A 24,736-nucleotide genomic window follows, 5' to 3' on the forward strand; every position below is an offset into this window, starting at 1 on the left:
GCCATGTGGTGTTGGATAATTCGAGAAGAGCGTCAGTGAGATTTCACCACCGCAGAGGCCTAATTTATCTGACATTCAGCTGCTTTATAAAGACTGACTGTTCAACACGTAGTTAAATAAGAATAATATTTAATCTGAAGATGTTGTCCGTAGCGAGAACAGCAGTCAGAAATGTGTCGTGCTCTCAGAAGAGTTCCGGCAGTGTGTCTGAACTCATCAAGAAGGTGAGTGATGCTGAATTACAACATACTGTGAGATCTACTGCATCCTTGATATGTGCTTGAGGTTCATACTAGTTTATCTTTACTTATAAAGGGACGATTGTTGTTTTATAATCCATGATCTGAGTGCATGTACATTTGGTATTGTGATCTGGTGTATGTTACATGGCTGCTGTAGTTGTTAGTAAGTTGGTTTCAAGACCGTTATAGTTTAACCCTTGTGCGACCTTCGGGACATTTTTGTCTTTTTCATATGTTCGACCATTTTGGCTGTGTTAATGCCAACGGCATACATTTTGTCAAAGGTGTGTATTTTTGGGGGAATTTTGCCATTTCAAACTCCGTTCCTAAAATACATCTATAATACATCTGCAATGCAATGTGGAAACAACATAGTTACTCTCAGGACCTTCAGGACAAAAACGACACCATTGAAACGGCAATATTTGACCCCAGTGCCATTAATATATAAACTCATGAATTCTATGATATTATGCTTTAAATCCGGAGCACTGTCTTACAAAAATGTTATATTGTCCACCAGATGGCGCCATTTTTCTCATGTGTAGCCTGTGGAGCAAAAACATGCTTTTTCCCTATTTTCTGTTTGCTGTATTATAGAGCACTGCAGGCCAATTGAATAAATGATGCAGCTAAAATTGTGGGGCTGTGTTGGTATGGATTTCAGAGGGTGTTGTGTATGTGTATTAAGAAATTTGTTGATGTAATAAAACAACAGTGGCATTATGTAAACAAACTGGCATTTAAAGGGTTAAAATTCTGAAAATGTATTTATATTTGGTTGTTAAGATCAGGACTGATGTTGGTTAAAATTGACGCACACGGGTTAAAATATTTCATATAGTTATTTCTGCCCCCAATTTGTCACTTTAAACCTGTCAGAATAACAAGAACTGAGTTAATTTGGAAAGGCCTCTTTGCTGTTCACGTGGTTAAACTGCTCTCTGGTTGTGTTGTTGTGTAAGTGATTTGTTACAAGCTTAATTTCACTGAAGATTTTGCACCAGCTGTGGAGGTCATTCATTGGTGGATTTAGGCAGAGTGGGTTTGTATGACCTTCATGAACTGTCCCTGAAACATTCCCTCTCCCTGTAACATGGGATGCTTAACTGTCCACTGCCTGAACCTTGCACTTAGTCTCACCGGAAATGAACAGCCACAAGCTTTCAGCTGGACTGCGACGCCTCTCACTGACCTCTGTCAGTATCATCTTGGTCATAGGATGGACTATTCTCGCTTAAAATGGAAAACATAGACAGTATGTGTTTCTTGTCACAGTCTCCTTTGGCTTTCTTACTGTGGACCTAAAGACAGTGTGTGTGTGTGTGTGTGTGTGTGTGTGTTGAAAGCTATTTGGTTTGTTAAATGAAGCTGAACATTGTCTTTGTGTTTGTTTTTGAGTCGCCACAGTATACAATAGACTGGAATGTCTTAAGGTCAATATGAGGTCAAAAATGGCAAAAAAGATTTCATTCAAAGGTGTACACTACAGTCACAAAGCACAACTGTCTCTAACAAGGACAGAAAGAGATGTGGAAGACCAGATGTGCAACTAAACAAGAGGATAAGTACATCAGAGTCTCTAGTTTGAGAAATAGACGCCTCACATGTCCTCCGCTGACAGCTTCATTGAATTCTACCCGCTCAACACCAGTTTCATGTACAACAGTAAAGAGAAGACTCAGGAAGTCTTATGGGAAGAATTGCAAAGAAAAAGCCACTTTTCAAACCGAAAAACAAAAAGAAAACGTTTGAGTGGGCAAAGAAACACAGACATTGGACAACAGATAATTGGAAAAGAGTGCACAGTGATCCGAGAAGCAGGAAAGATAACTCAATATCCGGATGAGTGGTCTGATAAGAGGCAGAGCGGTTATTACTGAGAAATATGTCAAATCGCTAAAGGTGGTGCCATTGACCAATCAGAATAGATTATTCCAGAGAGCAGCGCAGTAAGATAAATTAATGCTTACCAAGATTAATAAGTGCCTTTAAAAGTCATTGTTCGTTTATGATGTTGAATGCGTTTACTAATGATAATAGAATCTTCTAGTAGAGTGTTACTTGTTTACCCAATGTAATTGTACTGCTGACTTGTAACCTAGCCTCCGAATATACAATATATACATATATTTCTACCTTGAAGTAGAGGTCTTCACGGGTCCACCCGAACCTGAGGACCGGTATTAAATGGCCAGCCAGGTCCGGGTCGGGTCCCCTTCTTGTACTTGGTGTCTCAGGTCTGTTAACATCTGCAGTGATGCGACGACTTTACCAATTGGCAATTGGCTGTTCTATTTATAAGGCGGGACTTGTATTGGTGTTTGACAGATGACGTAAACTGAAGTGCATTATTGGCATCGGTGCATTTTTTGAGATATTGTGGTTGGGAGTTTGTTCGCTTTGTATTTCTAAAATCTATGGTCAGACACGTCTCGGAGAGCACAGATGACGACAGTTTAGGGATGCTAATGTCAGCGGCTGTGGCACTGAACGAGCAATCGTTGTTCTAGTTCAAAAGGGCAAACAGTGGAAGTTATCGCATTATGCGAGATACAAAAAAGTTGCATTGATCATCTGCCACCGTGACCGCAATTGGACTTTGAAGCTGAAATAATGAGTGGATTATACATGCTCTTTCAATCAGCAAGTAAATTAGCTTGTTAATAGCAATTCGCTGTGGGATCTGTGCCAATCAGGTTCAATCGGGTCTGTGTGTCCCGGCCGAGTCTGGGTCCAGATTTCAACTAATAGGTTGGTCCGAGTCTGTTCCGGCTAGTGCATTTCTCGGTTCTGTCCGTGTCCAAATGTTCAAATAATAGATTGGTCCGAGTCGTTTCGGCTAGTGCATTTCTCGGTTCTGTCCGTGTCCAAACGTTCAAATAATAGATTGGTCCGAGTCGGTTCCGGCTAGTGCATTTCTCGGTTCTGTCCGTGTCCAAACGTTCAAATAATAGATTGGTCCGAGTCGGTTCCGGCTAGTGCATTTCTCGGTTCTGTCCGTGTCCAAACGTTCAAATAATAGATTGGTCCGAGTCGGTTCCGGCTAGTGCATTTCTCGGTTCTGTCCGTGTCCAAACGTTCAAATAATAGATTGGTCCGAGTCGGTTCCGGCTAGTGCATTTCTCGGTTCTGTCCGTGTCCAAACGTTCAAATAATAGATTGGTCCGAGTCGGTTCCGGCTAGTGCATTTCTCGGTTCTGTCCGTGTCCAAACGTTCAAATAATAGATTGGTCCGAGTCGGTTCCGGCTAGTGCATTTCTCGGTTCTGTCCGTGTCCAAACGTTCAAATAATAGATTGGTCCGAGTCGGTTCCGGCTAGTGCATTTCTCGGTTCTGTCCGTGTCCAAACGTTCAAATAATAGATTGGTCCGAGTAGGTTCCGGCTAGTGCATTTCTCGGTTCTGTCCGTGTCCAAACGTTCAAATAATAGATTGGTCCGAGTCGGTTCCGGCTAGTGCATTTCTCGGTTCTGTCCGTGTCCAAACGTTCAAATAATAGATTGGTCTGGATCGGTTCCAGATAGCACATTTCCGGGTCTCTTCAGGTTCAGGGACACATTTTTGAACCTCTAACTTGAAGTACCACGTAAATGGCTCATTAGGCTATGTGGATATGGTTATTCAGCACCATAGTATTTATCATGTGCCATGGTGTTACCTTCTGCTCCCATCACAGTACCATTTCATCGATAACCTAAAGGCTGATTTCTGTTCCCTCAGGCATGTTGGAATGGATTGACACAACAAACTCTCCAGACGGCAGCCAGACGCCATTATGCGTAAATTACTTCTACATCTGTACATTAGTTATGATTTGTGATTTGATTAGATGATTGTGTGAGATGCTCAATGTGTTTATTTCTCAGTTCGGAGGCGATCAAGGGGGCAGTCATTGGAATCGACCTGGGAACCACAAACTCTTGTGTGGCTGTCATGGAAGGCAAACAAGCAAAGGTAAACTATTTTGACAACATATTGTATAAGCGTAATGCAACTGAAAACTAAAAAGAATATACTAAACTGAGAAGGGGGCATCACCATATATAGTGTGTGTGTACACATATGGGATTTTATTCATTTTGGACCCTTGTAGCCTCAAAGCTGTTTTACGTGCAACCAAAATCCCAATAATAACCAGGAAAATGAAGATTCGGTGCATAATGTGGACTTTTATCCATTCATATACCTTTGCATGCCATATTCTTTATGTAAGCTATGCATATGCTCCTGAATTAGGCAAATAATGCATATTATTAATGAATTCATATTTTAATTGCATGTAAAACAAAAAGTGTTATTCACGTTTTGAATAAATTCGGCACGCTATAATTTTGATTACCGAACAATTTTAACGTATCAGATTTGCCTTTGCATTCATGCACAAGAAAGTAAATGTTTCCGCAGTTGGAGTACACCTAAAGGGAATGCTGTAATTGACACTTTCGTGATTATATAATTGCGACAACTGTGATTTTGTATTCTCGATTCATTTTTCAATTAAGCGTGCAGCCCTATTCCAAACGAAGCTCAAGAAAGATATAGCTTTACGTGTTGCCGGTCAACACGAGAAGTGATACAAACAGTGAAGTATCCCAGTAAATATCAGCACTCTTTACCAATTTAATCAGAGGACTGGAACTGACTGTTTTGTAATAAGACATGTCATTTATTGCATTAATGTAATGTGTGAATGTGGACAATGTGCTCTTGTAACAGGTCCTGGAAAACGCTGAGGGTGCACGGACGACCCCATCCGTGTTGGCCTTTACTGCTGACGGCGAGAGGCTTGTTGGAATGCCGGCCAAACGTCAAGCTGTGACAAACCCCAACAACACCCTCTACGCTACTAAACGTCTGATCGGACGGCGCTACGATGACGCTGAAGTTCAGAAAGATTTGTAAGATACTCGCTTTACTTTCATGAAGTGAAAGTACTACTAACGTTGTGTTTGGTACTGACAAACTGTCTTTTATCATTTGTCATGATGTGAAGTGTACCAGTCTTAAAACCATTTGAAGCTAAATAATTATGCCTTTTAGATAAGCCTCGACTACACATGAGCAACTTTTGCAGAGTTAATTAGACCCGTTACTGGCATCATTATTTGATACAAGTATGTTTACATGCCATCAAATTCATTGACTAGCTGTAATTAAAAGTTCTTAATCTCTTGCCATTTTCCAGTGGACTTTTTTTAATAACGAGATTAAACTTGCAGATTCTGGCTTTATTGCAAGAGGAACTTAAGTGTACATTGTCAGTGCATTATTAGACCATACATACACTCACCTAAAGGATTATTAGGAACACCTGTTCAATTTCTCATTAATGCAATTATCTAATCAACCAATCACAGGGCAGTTGCTTCAATGCATTTAGGGGTGTGGTCCTGGTCAAGACAATCTCCTGAACTCCAAACTGAATGTCAGAATGGGAATGAAAGGTGATTTAAGCAATTTTGAGCATGGCATGGTTGTTGGTGCCAGACGGGCCGGTCTGAGTATTTCACAATCTGCTCAGTTACTGGGATTTTCACACACAACCATTTCTAGGGTTTACAAAGAATGGTGTGAAAAGGGAAAAACATCCAGTATGCGGCAGTCCTGTGGGCCAAAATGCCTTGTTGATGCTAGAGGTCAGAGGAGAATGGGCCGACTGATTCAAGCTGATAGAAGAGCAACTTTGCCTGAAATAACCACTCGTTACAACCGAGGTATGCAGCAAAGCATTTGTGAAGCCACAACACACACAACCTTGAGGCGGATGGGCTACAACAGCAGAAGACCCCACCGGGTACCACTCATCTCCACTACAAATAGGAAAAAGAGGCTACAATTTGCAAGAGCTCACCAAAATTGGACAGTTGAAGACTGGAAAAATGTTGCCTGGTCTGATGAGTCTCGATTTCTGTTGAGACATTCAGATGGTAGAGTCAGAATTTGGTGTAAACAGAATGAGAACATGGATCCATCATGCCTTGTTACCACTGTGCAGGCTGGTGGTGGTGGTGTAATGGTGTGGGGATGTTTTCTTGGCACACTTTAGGCCCCTTAGTGCCAATTGGGCATCGTTTAAATGCCACGGCCTACCTGAGCATTGTTTCTGACCATGTCCATCCCTTTATGGCCACCATGTACCCATCCTCTGATGGCTACTTCCAGCAGGATAATGCACCATGTCACAAAGCTCGAATCATTTCAAATTGGTTTCTTGAACATGACAATGAGTTCACTGTACTAAAATGGCCCCCACAGTCACCAGATCTCAGCCCAATAGAGCATCTTTGGGATGTGGTGGAACAGGAGCTTCGTGCCCTGGATGTGCATCCCACAAATCTCCATCAACTGCAAGATGCTATCCTATCAATATGGGCCAACATTTCTAAAGAATGCTTTCAGCACCTTGTTGAATCAATGCCACGTAGAATTAAGGCAGTTCTGAAGGCGAAAGGGGGTCAAACACAGTATTAGTATGGTGTTCCTAATAATCCTTTAGGTGAGTGTATAAAACATATTGAATGTTGAAGTTTGATATGCTGAAGTTTTAAATCTCAAAACTATTATTTTCTCTGGCTGCTGTTCAGTCTCTATTGCGCACATGGTGGGTCTCATGTGCGGTTTGTCTGGTTCAGATGACAGTGAGTGAGCGTTTTCGGGCGATGTGAAGAGATGCAGTACGGCAGCTTGCCCGTATCTCTCCCACGCCTGGTTCACCACTTGCGGGTGAAGTCTCCATTCTCTGTACAGTAAATCCGCTCCTGTGTTTATTATGCCTGGGACATGTGTAGCGTGGAAATGAATTGGCTTGCACTGCTCCACACAATCGTTTCTGTGCTGTCGAGCATGCATCTCCTTAAAATTTATGTATGACAATTTTAGCCTCGGGAAGTGATAAAAAACATGAATGAAGTTCTAGGAATTTAAGAAATAAGGACTCTGCGTTAACTGCTTTTTAATAAAATTATTGCGTTAAACTGTCTACTATAAATACTACTATAAATCTATGCATTTTGGGGGGGTTTGTGATGAGCTGTGCTGTAATTCACAGGAAAAATGTGCCTTATAAGATCGTGCGTGCTTCTAACGGTGACGCCTGGCTCGAAGCTCATGGCAAACTGTACTCGCCCAGTCAGGCCGGAGCCTTCATTCTGATGAAGATGAAGGAGACGGCAGGTGAGTCCTACAAAAATGAAGATTTTTCATATATTAGGAAAAACTGCAGCAACTTCTTTTAAACCTTCTTTTCTTTCCTTCAGAGGGCTACTTGGGTCATACAGTGAAGAACGCTGTCATTACGGTGCCTGCATACTTCAACGACTCCCAGAGACAGGTTAGCACGACTTTAATTAATTTCTCTATTTTTGTGTATTTTTTTTTATACTAAGTTTTAGATCTTCTGCTGAGATCTAACATAAAACAAAGGCAACGTGAGTAAACACAGAATACAGTTTTAAAATAAATATTTTTTTATTGAAGCAAAAAATGTTATGCAACACCTATATCACCCATGTGAAAAACTAACTGCCCCCTTAAACTTAATAGCTGGTTGTGCCACCTTTAGCAACAACAACTGCAACCAAACGCTTCCGATAACTGGAGATCAGTCTTTCACAACGCTGTGGGGGAATTTTGTCCCATTCTTCTTTACAGAACTGCTTTAGTTCAGCCACATTGGAGGGTTTTTGAGCATGAACTGCCCGTTTAAGGTCCTGCCACAGCATCTCAATCGGGTTCAAGTCAGGACTTTGACTAGGCCACTCCAAAACTTCAATTTAGCTTCTTTTGAGCCTTTCAGAGGTGGACTTACTCTTGTCTTGTGCATAATCCGGTTGCGCTTGAGCTTCAACTCACGGACTGATGACCGGATGTTCTCCTTTAGGATTTTCTGGTAGAAAGCAGAATTCATGTTTCCCTCAATTATTGCAATTCGCTCTGGCCCTGAAGCTGCAAAGCATCCCCACACATCCCACTACCACCACCATGCTTGGTATGATTTCTTTTTGTGGATTTCTGTGTTTGATTTATGCCAAATGTAACGGGACCCCTGTCTTCCAAACAGATCCACTTTCGACTCATCAGTCCACAGAACATTCTCCCAAAAGGTTTGAGGATCATCAAGGTGTGTTTTGGTCAAATTCAGACGAGCCTTAATGTTCTCCTGGGTTAGCAGCGGTTTTCACCTCGCCACTCTTCCATGCTTTTCACACAGACCCAGTTGGTATTGGATAATTTCTTTTTTTCTTCTCACTTGGAGTCGCAAGTTCGAATCCAGGGCATGCCGAGTGACTCCAGTCATCCTTCCTAAGCAACCAATTGGCACAGTTGCTAGGGTGGGTAGAGTCACATGGGGTAACCTCCTCATGGTCCCTATAATGTAGTTCTCGCTCTCTGTGTGGCGAGTTGTGCGTGGATGCGATGGAGAATAGCGTGAAGCCTCCACACACGGCCTCAAGGACGCAGTGGTGGTGGCGTAGTGGGCAAAAGCACATAACTGTTGATCATAAGGTCGCTGGTTCGATCCCCACAGCCACCACCATTGTGTCCTTGAGTAAGGCACTTAACTCCAGGTTGCTCCGGGGGGATTGTCCCTGTAATAAGTGCACTGTAAGTCGCTTTGGATAAAAGCATCTGCCAAATGCATATATGATATATGCACAAGCCACGTGATAAGATGCGCGGATTGGCGGTCTCACGGAGGTAACTGAGATTCGTCCTCCGCCACCCGGATTGAGCAGAGTCACTACGCCACCACGAGGACATCATTTAAAAACTGTATTTAGTGTTTACTCCGATTGCCTTTGTGTTATGTTAGATTTAGTTTTTGATTTTTGAAACGATTTAGTATGATATATATACACTCACCTAGAACTTTATTAGGAACAGTATGGTCCTAAAAATAGTTCCCATTATGGTCTTCTGCTGTCGTAGCCCATTCGCCTCAAGGTTCGATGTGTTTGCATTCTTAGATGCTGTTCTGCACACTCCAAATGTACAGAGTGGTTATCTGAGTTACTGTAGCCTTTCTGTCAGCTCAAACCTGTCTGGCCATTCTCCGTTGACCTTTTTCATCAACAATGTGTTTCTGTCCACAGAACTGCCGCTGACTGTATGTTTTTTGTTTTTGGCACCATTCTGAGTAAACTCTAGAGACTATAGTGTCTGTTGTGCATGAAAATCCAAGGAGATCAGCAGTTATACCAGTCAAACCAGCCTGTCTGCCACCAACAATCATGCCACCAATTTTCCCTATTGTGATGGTTGATGTGAACATTAACTGAAACTCCTGACCCATATTTGCATGATTTTATGCAGTGCATTGCTGCCACATGATTGGCTGATTAGATAATCAAATGAATAAGTAGGTGTACAGGTGTTCCTAATAAAGTTCTAGGTGAGTGTATATACACAAAAACAGAAGAAATCGGGATGGGGCAAATACTTTTTCACAGCACTGTATGAACCGAAAACTTGTGTTTTCCAGGTTAAGAGTCATGGAAATAAATAAAACGTCAAAAAGTAATTGACTAATTGCTACTGTGAATATAAATCGTCTAATTATGCACAGCTTTAATATTTAATTGGCTTGACTTTGAGTAAAACTTGCTCTCAAGCCATTGAGCGGTTCAACTTGTTAGCAAATGTTCTTTTTGATTCTGTTCAAACGGTTCTCAAATGTGTCTGATTCACTTGGGAATCAATCTGAATCCAAATGATTCAAATGTCTAGAAATGTCAATGAGACGTCATGGAATTGCATCTGAAGCTAGAATACCTCTTGTTATTGTTTTGTGGTGGACACTTTAAACTAGATGTCATTGGTCAGATGGCACTCTCTTTAATATGTGGTGTGTTTTGTTTTTTACAGGCGACGAAAGACGCGGGTCAGATTGCAGGATTAAATGTGCTGCGTGTGATAAATGAACCGACTGCTGCTGCTTTAGCCTATGGACTTGACAAGACTCAGGACAAAATGTGAGTATTATTTACTCTCATTCAATTATTTCATCATTTATTAGAGGTAGACCGATATTTCTGTTTTATAGATTTATCTGTGCCAATAGTTGCTTTTTGGAACAATCAGGAATTGGCAAAAATCAATGCTGATAATATTATTATTATTATTCCTCTTGAGTTCTTCTGTGGCCTCTATAGGGTCACAAATCAATCTCAGACACCTCATGGGGATTTGCTCTAAATAACTCTTTCATCATTGACCATATTCATCCATATTTTAATCCTTCAATGCATATTTTGATGATTTAATCGAGCGTTTTAAATTGGAGCGAGTGCACGCAAAGTAAACTGTGAATATATGGAAACCTTGAGCCTTATTCTTCATTAAACCTCATCTGGTGAAGTCTATTATAATACTAAACACTTCATCAGTTGTGTGTGTAATATATAGGCAATAAAAAGCTTAATTTGGTACTATAAATACTTTTTATAGTTTTGTAAATGAGTCAAGTCTCTGTCATTTCAAAATAAGAGTCCCTGGTGTATTTGGGTCTTGCTTCTATTTAAAAGTCCCGTATTATGCAATAAATCTAATTTCTTCTGGTAATTAATGGGATTTTGGATTTTTTTTCCCTCTTTATTTTAGACTATTGCTACTTTTATGTCTGTCTGTCAAAGGAACGAAAGACTAAGAACATTTTCAAACATTCAATAAGGTGTGGGCGATAGGACCAAAATCACAATATGAAGAATTTAATATCATGATAATTATATATATATCACAATATGGTTAATTTTGTATAACAAAATAAATTTTATATATATATATAATTAAATCATTTTGTAATGCCTATTTTTGTATATTCCAGTCAGTGAATTAAATACTTTTTCTATGAAAACTACTTCCTCTGAATGTTTGTCTTCAAGTTCAAAATAAAGAGAAAATTATATAAAAATAAAAATGCTAAATTTCACATTGACACCTTTCAGTCTGATGTTGTTGGCTAGTATTGTTATTATAAACTTTCCTCAAACTCTTCTCAAAGGAAACGATACACAAGTAAAAACAATTACCAAACAAATACTTCATTAGGCTCTTAATGATTTAAGTAACTCTTTAGAGAATATATGAATAACTGAAGGCAAACATGGCCAGATTGTTTCCAAAACTGAAGGTATTGAACAGAATTTTATTAAGGCCGATCATGTGTAGTTTAAATCAGTGTCGATTGTGCGTAACCACGCTACAGACAATAAGCCAAAATGTACACCGTCGTCACATTTTCTGCCTGTGTGTCGCCCATCGATTTTAAAAACTAAAATCAGCTGATGGTAAAGAGATACTTCATCCAAAAATGTTAATTCTCCCATCATTTACTCACCCTCATGACATCCCAGATGTGTGAGACTTTTCTTTCTTCTGCAGAACACAAATTAAGATTTTAGAAGAATGTTTCAGCTCTGTAGGTCCTTACAATGCAAGTGAATGGTGACCAGACCTTTTGTAGCCCCAAAAAGCACATAAATGAAACATGAGTAATCCATAAGACTCCAGTGTTTAATCCATGTCTTCAGAAGTGATACTGAAGGTGTGAGTGAGAAACAGATCAAAATAAAAAAACTAAATCTCCATTTTCACTTTTACATCTGAAAGTGAAGGCCTGGTTCACAATGATTCCTAAATTATTAAGAGTCTGATAAAAGAGTAACAATATCTGTTATGAAGTAGGAAACAAACAAACATATTTACTGTAGAAGAACAGGTATTTAATTGCGAGTAAATTATTGTATTGCATGTTGGTGTTCTTCAGTTTCAGACAATGTTTTGTATCTTGACACATGATGGTTTTCATGTCATAACAGAATTGCGGTTTATGATCTTGGTGGTGGGACGTTTGATATCTCTGTCCTGGAGATCCAGAAGGGGGTGTTTGAGGTGAAGTCCACCAATGGAGACACATTTCTGGGTGGAGAAGATTTCGATCAGCACTTGCTCAGACATATCGTCAAAGAGTTCAAGAGGGAGGCGAGTGTCCCGATAGTACACCTAAATAGTTGCAATTCTGTTATTAATCAAAAATGTCAACCTGATTTGTCCTATTTGTGTGGTCTCAAGCGACGTGTCTGTCATTGCAGTCTGGTGTAGATCTGACTAAAGACAACATGGCACTGCAGAGGGTTAGAGAGGCGGCGGAGAAAGCCAAATGTGAGCTGTCTTCCTCTCTCCAGGTAAGTGCGTCTTTCAATCATCTTCTCAGCTCTGTTTGATTCTCTGCTTTTGCATTGTGGCCATTTTCAATAATGAAACGGTCTGTCATCAGCTATTCAGAAAATATATGATATACCCACAGACTGATATCAACCTGCCGTACCTGACGATGGACGCGTCTGGCCCCAAACACTTAAACATGAAGCTCACTCGCTCTCAGTTTGAAGGCATCGTGGCCGATCTCATCCGCAGGACGGTCGCACCCTGTCAGAAAGCCATGCAGGATGCTGAGGTTTCCAAGAGTGACATCGGTGAAGTGCTGCTGGTCGGTGGAATGTCCCGAATGCCCAAGGTAAGAGCTAGATTCACGTGGAGTGGTGGAGTAGTGAGCTAAAGCACTGATCTGGTAATCAGAAGGTTGCTGGTTCGAGCCCAACAGCCACCACCATTGTGTCCTTGAGTAAGGCACTTAACTCCAGGTTGCTCCGGGGGGATTGTCCCTGTAATAAGTGCACTGTAAGTCGCTTTAGATAAAAGCGTCTGCCAAATGCATAAATGTAAACGTTAATACAGCCTATATGAAAAATACATGAAAGGGACATGATCGTTGCAACACATGGTGGTAAAATTAATTTACATGCTTCATTACACGTTTTAGTGCAGTTTCTGTGTGAAATGTCCAGCAGGGGGCGCCAAAAGCGAGTGAAATTGTGCCGTAATCAGACGAGGTTTTAAGGTGAATGTTAGTTGTTGGTTTTAAGGAGTAAAATGTATCTCCCTAACTTAAAACTTTAACCTAAACCTTACCAATAGTGATCTAAAATCTAAGAGGTGAACAAAACAGACATCCTTAACCGATAGTGTCCCAAAAGCAAATGCGATATGAAAAGCACATTTTCTGAAGCAACCAAGTAATTTTGTGTCACTTCTATGACGCTTTCTTCTCACGTGTCAGCTTGTGTGGTTGGCTGGGCTTAAACCACGGACGTCCAAGTCCAAAGTTCATCACACTATCAGATGAGCTACCGTGCAAGCTAATAACGTTGAAATGAGTGTGTTAATGTAGGTGGTTCTGTAATGCAAGCATTAAAATGAGGCTGTATAGCAAGTATTTTTATATGATGCTTAATAGCAGAGCAGTGTGTGATAATGGTGAAAAATAAGTGTTTAGAACATCATAATCAGTGATACTCGTGATTTTCATGAAATTTAATAAAACACACAGTTGTTGTAGTTTCTCTAGTGTTCATTTAACCAGGAAACTGCAACGAAACTTGAATTCGGCATGTTAGTTTGCTAAAATGTTGTTATAGTAACGTTCATTCTATGAGGCTAGGTTGTGTAAATAATGCTAGAGAACAAAAAGTGAACTGGTGCTTGATTGGAACAATCCAGAACTGAGCAACTCTTTCTAAAGAAAGATGAAGTGTCTTCATTTGCATCTTCTTTTCCCTCATCAGGTCCAGCAGACGGTTCAGGATCTGTTTGGTCGAGCTCCCAGTAAATCTGTGAATCCGGATGAGGCCGTGGCTATTGGAGCGGCCATCCAGGGCGGCGTTCTCGCGGGAGACGTCACAGACGTGCTCTTGCTGGATGTTACGCCGCTGTCTCTAGGTATCGAGACTCTGGGAGGAGTCTTCACCAAACTCATCAACAGAAACACAACCATTCCTACCAAGAAAAGCCAGGTATGGAAATTCGAGATTGAATAAAGAATCATAAAATGCCTGGGTAGCTCGGCAGGTAAAGACGTTGACTACCTCACCTGGAGTCGCGAGTTCGAATCCAGGGCGTGCCGAGTGACTCCAGTCATCCTTCCTAAGCAACCAATTGGCACAGTCGCTAGGACGGGTAGAGTCACATGGGGTAACCTCCTCGTGGTCGCTATAATGTGGTTCTCGCTCTCGGTGGCGCACGTTGTGCGTTGATGCCGCGGAGAATAGCGTGAAGCCTCCACACATGCTAGGTCTCTGCGGTAACGTGCTCCACAAGCCACGTGATAAGATGTGCGGATTGACGGTCTCACGGAGGTAACTGAGATTCATCCTCCGCCACCCGGATTGAGGCGAGTCACTACGCCACCACGAGGACTTAGCGCGTTGGGAATTGGGCATTCCAAATTGGGGAGAAAAGGGAAGAAAAAAATAGAATCATAAAATGCAATGACATTATTTGTCCTGCTTGTTTGTATTTTGTTTATATTGATAGCTGAGATGTTGTTTAGTTGCTGCAAAGCTGCTTTGGGAGGAAATCATCAACAACAACAACAACTGTTTGAGTATATTTAGTTACTTGTGTTGGTTTTGGCTGTTTGGTTGAAATGATGCTTTTTGATACATTTATTAGAAAACAAAATACTGAATGAAAGAAAAAAGTATCAGTAGGTTTATATGTTTGTGTTGGTGATGTGGTGGTCTCTTGTCTGTTTGTCAGGTGTTCTCCACCGCTGCTGATGGACAGACCCAAGTAGAGATCAAAGTGTGTCAGGGCGAGCGAGAGATGGCTGGAGACAACAAGCTTCTGGGACAGTTCACACTGGTACATGTTCAGATTGAATGAACTATTCAGATGTTGTGTATAAGGGATGGGACAATACTGTATATCGGATTTCAATATATTACAAATTTAAAAAATTACTAACCATATCTATTAATGATATTTAATTAATATTTATTAATAAATGAACCGGAACACATGTGCGAGTCTGAGATGCACGTTGAACTCTTAAAGTGCCAGTACCAATTTGGCACGCGTTATGCAAATTAATTTAAAATCAATGTTGTTACTTGTAAATTGTACACATTATTTCAAACATTGACAGCTCATATCATTATTATATATATATATATATATATATATATATATATATATATATATATATATATATATATATATATATATATATATATATATATATATATATATAGGGCTGTCAATCGATTACAATTTTTAATCAAATTAATTACATGGTGTCCCGATTAATTAATCGCATATACAAATATTTGCTGACAAAGCCACTCCTATAACAATAATTCACTATATAATGATTATAAATATTTATATCAATATATAATTATATACAGTGTGGACACATTCCCAAAAAAAGTGAGGGGCAGATTAATCTACGGCATTACAGAAGGAGCAAAGTGGATCTATTTCAGGGAGCATGTTTCTTAAATAAAGATTGACTCGGTGTAACAGTTTAAAGTACACCTCCTTAACCTTGTTGGTAATTAAATATTTGTGAGGTAAAGACCGTACGACCTGCGTCAGACATGTTGTTTCTCATCTTAAAAATAAAATGTTTTGGTCACTGTGTCAAGTTAAATATAGTTCTCAATCTTTAAACGCATATTGAGATCCCTTAGTTCGCATTTGAACCCTTAGTAATGCACATCTGTGTTGTGGGTTGTTTTCTTTACTGTATAAACTGTGTGTTGCTCATACAGCTGAAATTGCACTTACTGCCCTCTGGAGTAAACGGGTGGTACTACAAGCATGCGATTTAAATGCGTAAAATTTGTTAACTCAACAGCCCTAATATATACACTCACCTAAAGGATTATTAGGAACACCTGTTCAATTTCTCATTAATGCAATTATCTAATCAACCAATCACATGGCAGTTGCTTCAATGCATTTAGGGGTGTGGTCCTGGTCAAGACAATCTCCTGAACTCCAAACTGAATGTCAGAATGGGAAAGAAAGGTGATTTAAGCAATTTTGAGCGTGGCATGGTTGTTGGTGCCAGACGGGCCGGTCTGAGTATTTCACAATCTGCTCAGTTACTGGGATTTTCACGCACAACCATTTCTAGGGTTTACAAAGAATGGTGTGAAAAGGGAAAAACATCCAGTATGCGGCAGTCCTGTGGGCTGAAAATGCCTTGTTGATGCTAGAGGTCAGAGGAGAATGGGCCGACTGATTCAAGCTGATAGAAGAGCAACTTTGCCTGAAATAACCACTCGCTACAACCGAGGTATGCAGCAAAGCATTTGTGAAGCCACAACACGCACAACCTTGAGGCGGATGGGCTACAACAGCAGAAGACCCCACCGGGTACCACTCATCTCCACTACAAATAGGAAAAAGAGGCTACAATTTGCAAGAGCTCACCAAAATTGGACAGTTGAAGACTGGAAAAATGTTGCCTGGTCTGATGAGTCTCGATTTCTGTTGAGACATTCAGATGGTAGAGTCAGAATTTGGCGTAAACAGAATGAGAACATGGATCCATCATGCCTTGTTACCACTGTGCAGGCTGGTGGTGGTGGTGTAATGGTGTGGGGATGTTTTCTTGGCACACTTTAGGCCCCTTAGTGCCAATTGGGCATCATTTAAATGCCACGGCCTACCTGAGCATTGTTTCTGACCATGTCCATCCCTTTATGGCCACCATGTACCCATCCTCTGATGGCTACTTCCAGCAGGATAATGCACCATGTCACAAAGCTCGAATCATTTCAAATTGGTTTCTTGAACATGACAATGAGTTCACTGTACTAAAATGGCCCCCACAGTCACCAGATCTCAACCCAATAGAGCATCTTTGGGATGTGGTGGAACGGAGCTTCGTGCCCTGGATGTGCATCCCACAAATCTCCATCAACTGCAAGATGCTATCCTATCAATATGGGCCAACATTTCTAAAGAATGCTTTCAGCACCTTGTTGAATCAATGCCACGTAGAATTAAGGCAGTTCTGAAGGCGAAAGGGGGTCAAACACAGTATTAGTATGGTGTTCCTAATAATCCTTTAGGTGAGTGTGTATATACACACACACACACACCAGTCATTCACAACTTTAAAACCACCTGCCTAATATTGTGTAGGTCCCCCTTGTGCCTCTAAAACAGCAACAACCCTCGTATCAGAATTGCATGAGATAATATTCTTCTCACCACAATTGTACAGAGGGGTTATCTGAGTTACTGTAGACTTTATCAGTTCAAATCAGTCTGGCCATTCTCTGTTGATCTCTCTCATCAACAAGCCGGTTCCATCCACAGAACTGCCGCTCACTGGATGTTTTTTGTTTTTGGCACCATTTATGAGTGTTAAAATCACAGGAGATCAGTAAACTCTTTGTAGGCTTTGGATTTTCAAGACACAGTTATTTCGGGATGACCAGAGCAACATTTCAGATGCGATGATTGGTCCGATGACCTGTTTGATGCACAACTTTTATTCCTAACAAATTCAAACGTTTATTGGTAAATGTGTTTCCATCATAGTTTATGCGCATTTCTTCTTATCAAATAACAAATGTGTCCACCTCAAGCGAGCATATACATATTTAATGCACATTTTCAAAAAAAGTTATTCGCATCTTTGTGTTTCCATCCAGCAGTTTTTATGCAATATCCCAAAATTCGCATAACAAATGTTCATGGAAACAGCTACTGATCACCGATATTTCTTTTAAGTGCTTCTTGTCACACTTATGCTAGTAATGTATTGAAGTTGTATGTTAATGCCCCACACTGTAAAATTAAATTTACTGTATTTGTGAAATGCTAACATTTATTAGAGTTGAAAATGGTAATGAATAGTTTTGTTATCAATATCAAAGCTCATTGTGACATACTGTAAACACCATGAGAGCAGCACACATTGCCGATATACGGTCAGAAATAAGAGAGATATTCTTTACAAGCTTCAAAACTGCTCTTGTGAGAAATCATTAGCATCTATTTGTTTGCAGTCTTTGCCGTTGTTGAAGTAACTTAAATCACTAATTATTTAGCAACTGTGTGAAGCGTTGGTGGTATTTACTCTGACTCCTCATTATGCATCTTATTACAGGACTACTTGCCGAATAAGTGCACGTGTAGAGATCACACAGTGATCCGAGAAGCAGGAAATATGACTCGCAAGGATTATTTTTAACGCAATGTTTTCGCCATCTGTTTGCATGATTACTGAATTGATCAATCGGTTTAATAATAGCAGTTATTCAAGTGATGCATCCTGAATGTCCTTCCTTGAAAATGACTCACTGTGTTATTAATGGTGTGTTTGAATTGAACAGGTGGGCCTCCCTCCTGCTCCTCGCGGAGTTCCACAGATTGAAGTCTCCTTCGATATCGACGCTAATGGAATCGTGCACGTCTCGGCTAAAGACAAGGGAACCGGCCGCGAACAGCAGAGTAAGTCCAGATAAAACTTGAAGTGACAAGTCTTTGTGAAAAACATCAGAGACGGTTCACTGGGAAGGAAATGGGCAGAAAGAAGCCTTGGCTTTGATGTCAATATCAAAAGAGAAAGTTGATGAGCCTCTTTCTTTTGCTATCCTAAATATGCACGATGATGTGGCTAGTTGCATTGAATTATTATCTTTTAACCTTGTTATTCCTTGACATCCGTTTGTGCACTGTCACCGGGGTTTGAAAGCTGTGTGTATATATATATATATATATATATATATATATATATATATATATATATATATATATATATATATATATATACATATATATATATATATATTAATCATACATATTCATTTTCATCCAGTTGTCATCCAGTCGTCTGGCGGTCTCAGCAAAGACGACATCGAGAACATGATTAAGAATGCCGAGAAGTACGCAGAGGAGGACAGGAGACGGAAGGTAGGGTTTCATTTAATGATTTAAAAGCTTAGGGGCCTGGATGGCTCGGCGAGTATTGGCGCTAACTACCACACCTAGAGTCGCGAGTTTGAATCCAGGGCGTGCTGAGAGACTCCAGCCAGATCTCCTAAGCAACCAAATTGGCCCAGTTGCTAGGGAGGGTAGTCACATGGGGTAACCTCCTGGAGGTCGCTACAATGTGGTTCTCGCTCTCGGTGGGGCATGTGGTGAGTTTTGCGTGGATGCCGCGGAGAGTAGCGTGATGCCTCCACATGTGCTATGTCTCTGCGGTAACGCGCTCAACAAGCCACGTGGTGAGATGCGTGAATTGACGGTCTCCAACTGAGATTCGTCCTCCGCCACCCGGATTGAGACAAGTCACTACACCACCACGAGGACTTGGAGCGCATTGGGAATTGGGCAAAACATTTTCAAAGCTTTTAACAGAGAAATAACAGTGTTTGCGTCATGATATGTGATGTCACTATTTCAACTGGAGTTAAACTGGATCTTATTAGTGACGGATGTCACTCGCTCTGTTCTAAAACCTAGTGAGCTGACTATGAAGAAAGCATCACATGAGGATTGCCATTTGTACCTGTAGAGAGTTTGTTTGGCCAATTTGCCTTACAAGTCTTCAGCCTACATGAGAACGGAGCCCAATACCCATTGCAACACCTTAACCAGTTTATTTGGATTTGTAGGACCGCGTGGAATCCGTCAACATGGCTGAGGGCATCGTTCAAGACACCGAGTCCAAGATGGAGGAGTTTAAGGATCAGCTGCCAGCTGATGAGGTATGAAGTCATGTGAAAATGTTCAATCTTGAGAGCTGATTCTCTATGCAGTATCACTACAAAGATATTAATGATTTGTAATTGGTTCCTGTAGTGTAATAAACTGAAAGAGGAGATCGCGAAAGTACGAGAGCTGCTTGCACGGAAAGACGCAGAAACTGGAGAGAACATCAAACAAGCTGCTACAAACCTCCAGCAGGCCTCGCTCAAGCTCTTCGAGATGGCATATAAGAAGGTGAACGCAATGATTTGACTGTTTTGCACATGCTTTTCTGATAATGAACACTTCAGGGGCATTTGAAAATGTGTGAACTTAAATGCCTAAACTGTCAAATATACCTCAGTTTCATGAAAAGTATTCATGTGAAAGTCAGAGATGTGTAAAGTGAATGTAAACAGTGAGACAAAAAGTGGATTTGTGTCGAAATGTCGAACTTGAGGTGTAAAAACAGGCTAATAGATCTGCTGCTGTGGAGAGTGTCGATAATATTGATCAAACAACGATAAGAAAACCCCTCGCTGCTCCTGTGTGGATAACTTCAGTAGTTTAAAGTATTCATGTATTATAATCATAAAGTGAAGGCCAGTCATTTCATTAGTCTTGTTACATTTGATTACGTTTTGCAATTTCTGAATGTTTATTTGCATACTTTATTCTGTTAATTTGTATCTTTGTTCTTTTTTACTGATTGTTTACTATAACTTTCACTCTTTGACCTGTTGCTCTTTTGCTTTTTCCTTTATTTTATCTGTTATACTTTCAGTCTTTCTTGCCTCTATCTATTATTCTCTCTTTCTTCTATTTGATCTAAGTGTTTTACTTCATTTCTTCCTTTCGTCTGTCTGTCTAGTGTGTGTGTGTGTGTGTGTGTGTGTGTGTGTGTGTGTGTGTGTGTGTGTGTGTGTGTGTGTGTGTGTGTGTGTGTGTGTGTGTGTGTGTGTGTGTGTGTGTGTGTGTGTGTGTGTGTGTGTGTGTGTGTGTGTGTGTGTGTGTGTGTGTGTATCTATTCTGTCTGTTTATCTGTCCATCTTCAGTATATATCTGTCTGACTGTCTGTCTGTCTATCTACAGTGTCTGTCTGTCTGTCTATCTATCATATATAAATCTATCTCTACAGTGTCTGTCTGTCTGTCTATCTCTAGTGTCTGTATTTCTACAGTGTCTGTCTATCTATCTCTACAGTGTATGTCTGTCTATCTCTACAGTGTCTGTCTATCTATCTCTACAGTGTCTGTCTATCTATCTCTACAGTGTCTGTCTATCTATCTCTACAGTGTCTGTCTATCTGTCTCTACAGTGTCTGTCTATCTATCTCTACAGTGTCTGTCTGTCTATCTATCTCTACAGTGTCTGTCTGTCTACAGTGTCTGTCTATCTATCTCTACAGTGTCTGTCTATCTATCTCTACAGTGTCTGTCTGTCTGTCTACACTGTCTGTCTGTCTATCTCTGCAGTGTCTGTCTGTCTATCTCTGCAGTGTCTGTCTATCTCTGCAGTGTCTGTCTGTCTATCTCTGCAGTGTCTGTCTGTCTCTGCAGTGTCTGTCTGTCTGTCTCTGCAGTGTCTGTCTGTCTGTCTGTCTGTCTCTGCAGTGTCTGTCTGTCTGTCTATCTCTGCAGTGTCTGTCTGTCTGTCTCTCTACAGTGTCTGTCTATCTATCTCTGCAGTGTCTGTCTATCTCTGCAGTGTCTGTCTGTCTATCTCTGCAGTGTCTGTCTGTCTGTCTATCTCTACAGTGTCTGTCTGTCTACACTGTCTGTCTGTCTGTCTGTCTATCTCTGCAGTGTCTGTCTGTCTGTCTATCTCTGCAGTGTCTGTCTATCTATCTCTACAGTGTCTGTCTATCTATCTCTACAGTGTCTGTCTATCTCTGCAGTGTCTGTCTGTCTATCTCTACAGTGTCTGTCTGTCTACACTGTCTGTCTGTCTGTCTATCTCTGCAGTGTCTGTCTATCTCTGCAGTGTCTGTCTATCTCTGCAGTGTCTGTCTGTCTATCTCTGCAGTGTCTGTCTGTCTGTCTATCTCTACAGTGTCTGTCTGTCTGTCTATCTCTACAGTGTCTGTCTATCTCTGCAGTGTCTGTCTGTCTATCTCTGCAGTGTCTGTCTGTCTATCTCTGCAGTGTCTGTCTGTCTGTCTATCTCTGCAGTGTCTGTCTGTCTGTCTATCTCTGCAGTGTCTGTCTGTCTGTCTATCTCTACAGTGTCTGTCTGTCTATCTCTACAGTGTCTGTCTATCTCTACAGTGTCTGTCTGTCTATCTCTACAGTGTCTGTCTGTCTATGGTGTCTGTCTGTCTATCTCTACAGTGTCTGTCTGTCTATCTGTCTATCTCTACAGTGTCTGTCTGTCTGTCTGTCTATCTCTACACTGTCTGTCTGTCTGTCTATCTATCTCTACAGTGTCTGTCTGTCTATCTCTACAGTGTCTGACTGTCTGTCTGTCTGTCTATCTCTACAGTGTCTGTCTGTCTACAGTGTCTGTCTGTCTGTCTATCTCTACAGTGTCTGTCTATCTATTTCTACAGTGTCTGTCTGTCTCTACAGTGTCTGTCTATCTCTACAGTGTCTGTCTATCTCTACAGTGTCTGTCTATCTGTCTCTACAGTGTCTGTCTATCTCTACAGTGTCTGTCTGTCTACAGTGTCTGTCTGTCTGTCTGTCTGTCTATCTCTACAGTGTCTGACTGTCTGTCTGTCTGTCTATCTCTACAGTGTCTGTCTGTCTACAGTGTCTGTCTGTCTGTCTATCTCTACAGTGTCTGTCTATCTATTTCTACAGTGTCTGTCTGTCTCTACAGTGTCTGTCTATCTCTACAGTGTCTGTCTATCTCTACAGTGTCTGTCTATCTGTCTCTACAGTGTCTGTCTATCTCTACAGTGTCTGTCTGTCTATCTCTACAGTGTCTGACTGTCTGTCTGTCTGTCTATCTCTACAGTGTCTGTCTGTCTACAGTGTCTGTCTGTCTGTCTATCTCTACAGTGTCTGTCTATCTATTTCTACAGTGTCTGTCTGTCTCTACAGTGTCTGTCTATCTCTACAGTGTCTGTCTATCTCTACAGTGTCTGTCTATCTGTCTCTACAGTGTCTGTCTGTCTATCTATCTCTACAGTGTCTGTCTGTCTATGGTGTCTGTCTGTCTGTCTACAGTGTCTGTCTGTCTGTCTGTCTATGTCTACAGTGTCTGTCTGTCTGTCTATCTCTACAGTGTCTGTCTGTCTACAGTGTCTGTCTGTCTATCTCTACAGTGTCTGTCTGTCTACACTGTCTGTCTGTCTGTCTATCATATATCAATCTATCTCTACAGTGTCTGTCTATATATATGTGTATATGTGTCTGTCTATTATCATCAAATTGCCCCCATTCGTATTTTATTTAGGATTTTGACATTTCAACTGAATTATACCCAAATGAATCAGAATTGAATCCAAATGGCAAATCCGTGTCGCTGTCAGTTGAAAATATTTTAGTTTTACTATAAATAACAAATGGCAGCTTAATTGATGAGCTCATGTATGACAAGTAACCGTGTAGATCTCCTAGTACTCGTCTCATGAGATGTTGTTTCACAGATGGCGTCTGAGAGAGAAGGCAGCGGTGGCTCGAGCTCAGGAGGAGAAACAGGAGAGAAAAAGGAAGGACAGCAGTAAAGTCTGCGATGTTGGAGTTTGTTGTGGAACTGAAGGGTTTGGGAGCAGAAACCTTGTTGCCCCGAGCAACATACACAACTTATTCTCACATATACTGTGTTTTTGGCAGTAAAATCTACAGTACATCTATTCTAATGTCTCATCCACCTTCCTTTGACTAGTAGTTCATATTCATTCACTGTGTCTGCTCAACATAATCGACATCAATCTCGAAGCGGCAAAATGTGCAATTAAGCATTTGATTTTCCATCTTGGGTTTAAAAGTCAGCGTTTGTACGTGTGGACTGATGATTTACATACTCATCGTAGACATGATGACCCTTTAGTCAGTTTGGCATACATTCCTGAATGTGTTGTACAGAATCACGTCTTTATGAAGCATGTAGAATACTGCTTGCGTTTTGTTTTTGAACCTCCCAAATGTTTTATTTCGTGAACTATTTATGTTAATAGTGGAAGTGAATGGGACTTTATGCATGACTAAAATGGCTTTAGGATATCTATATCTACAGTGAGTATGTAAAATGTCAGGTTTCACAAAGAAAAGTCACTGTTTTATATAAATAAATAATAATAATGTGTGATCCGTCAACATATTCTGTTATGCTTGGAAATTGATTGTATGTTTCAGTGTATGAGCATAAAGCTGTATGATAAATATGAGTCACTGAATGGCTGATGTGGAATTACAAGATTAATCTATTTTTCGTTTATTTTCTCTCTCTCTCTGCTGATCATACTGGCATCTCATATTAAGCAAGTTTGTTAAGCTCAAATCTACATCATTAATGTAGTTCTTGGACAGATCTGTGCTAATGTGCATTTTGTGACATTGAGGATGTCTTTCCTGAAGGATCCTTGTCAGATAATCTTTGCTGTTTGACTCGGACATAATGGCACAAAATTAGCACAAAAAGCCCGTATACTCCATACATATGATGCCATGTTCATAGAAGAAGAAAGACATGTAACCACAGATGCTCTGTACAAAGGCTGATGACTTTAGAAAATGTTAAATGTGAAACATAAATTCAGTGATGTAATATTCCAATGCAGTCTTTTATAATAAAATGATTAAAGTGTTTGAACTTGTTTAAGGCTTTTTGTTTTCTTAAACATCGTATTTTTTTTAGCTTTCAGAATTTGGGTGGTATGTCATATGTAATAGTGGGGGTATATACACCGATCAGCCACAACATTAAAACCATCTGCCTAATAGTGTGTAGGTCCTCCCTCATGCCGCCAAACAGAGCCTCTGTTGACCTCTCCCA

General features: G+C 40.6%; 1 protein-coding gene across 1 annotated transcript; it reads left to right on the forward strand.

Annotated features, from left to right (window-relative positions):
* Nucleotides 1-24,563, forward strand: LOC127663035 (stress-70 protein, mitochondrial). Its single transcript, XM_052154429.1, has 17 exons — nucleotides 1-224; nucleotides 3,965-4,023; nucleotides 4,111-4,198; nucleotides 4,961-5,142; nucleotides 7,293-7,417; nucleotides 7,501-7,574; nucleotides 10,109-10,215; nucleotides 12,061-12,223; nucleotides 12,334-12,426; nucleotides 12,549-12,758; nucleotides 13,867-14,094; nucleotides 14,840-14,944; nucleotides 18,439-18,556; nucleotides 18,924-19,018; nucleotides 19,723-19,815; nucleotides 19,910-20,050; nucleotides 23,388-24,563. The coding sequence occupies exons 1-17, from the start codon at nucleotides 141-143 to the stop codon at nucleotides 23,463-23,465; spliced, it is 2,043 nt and encodes a 680-aa protein (XP_052010389.1). The 5' UTR covers nucleotides 1-140; the 3' UTR covers nucleotides 23,466-24,563.
* Nucleotides 24,564-24,736: the final 173 nt, after the last annotated feature.

The sequence above is a fragment of the Xyrauchen texanus genome, chromosome 23 (genome assembly GCF_025860055.1).
Source record: "Xyrauchen texanus isolate HMW12.3.18 chromosome 23, RBS_HiC_50CHRs, whole genome shotgun sequence".
NCBI lineage: Eukaryota > Metazoa > Chordata > Actinopteri > Cypriniformes > Catostomidae > Xyrauchen > Xyrauchen texanus.

Bases quoted from the DNA above. Each gene is read 5' to 3' on its own strand.
- LOC127663035 (XM_052154429.1), top strand. From the start codon at position 141: ATGTTGTCCGTAGCGAGAACAGCAGTCAGAAATGTGTCGTGCTCTCAG. The intron at 5,143-7,292 runs GTAAGATACTCG...TGTAATTCACAG, and splicing joins GCTGAAGTTCAGAAAGATTT to GAAAAATGTGCCTTATAAGA. The intron at 19,019-19,722 runs GTAGGGTTTCAT...TTGGATTTGTAG, and splicing joins AGGAGGACAGGAGACGGAAG to GACCGCGTGGAATCCGTCAA.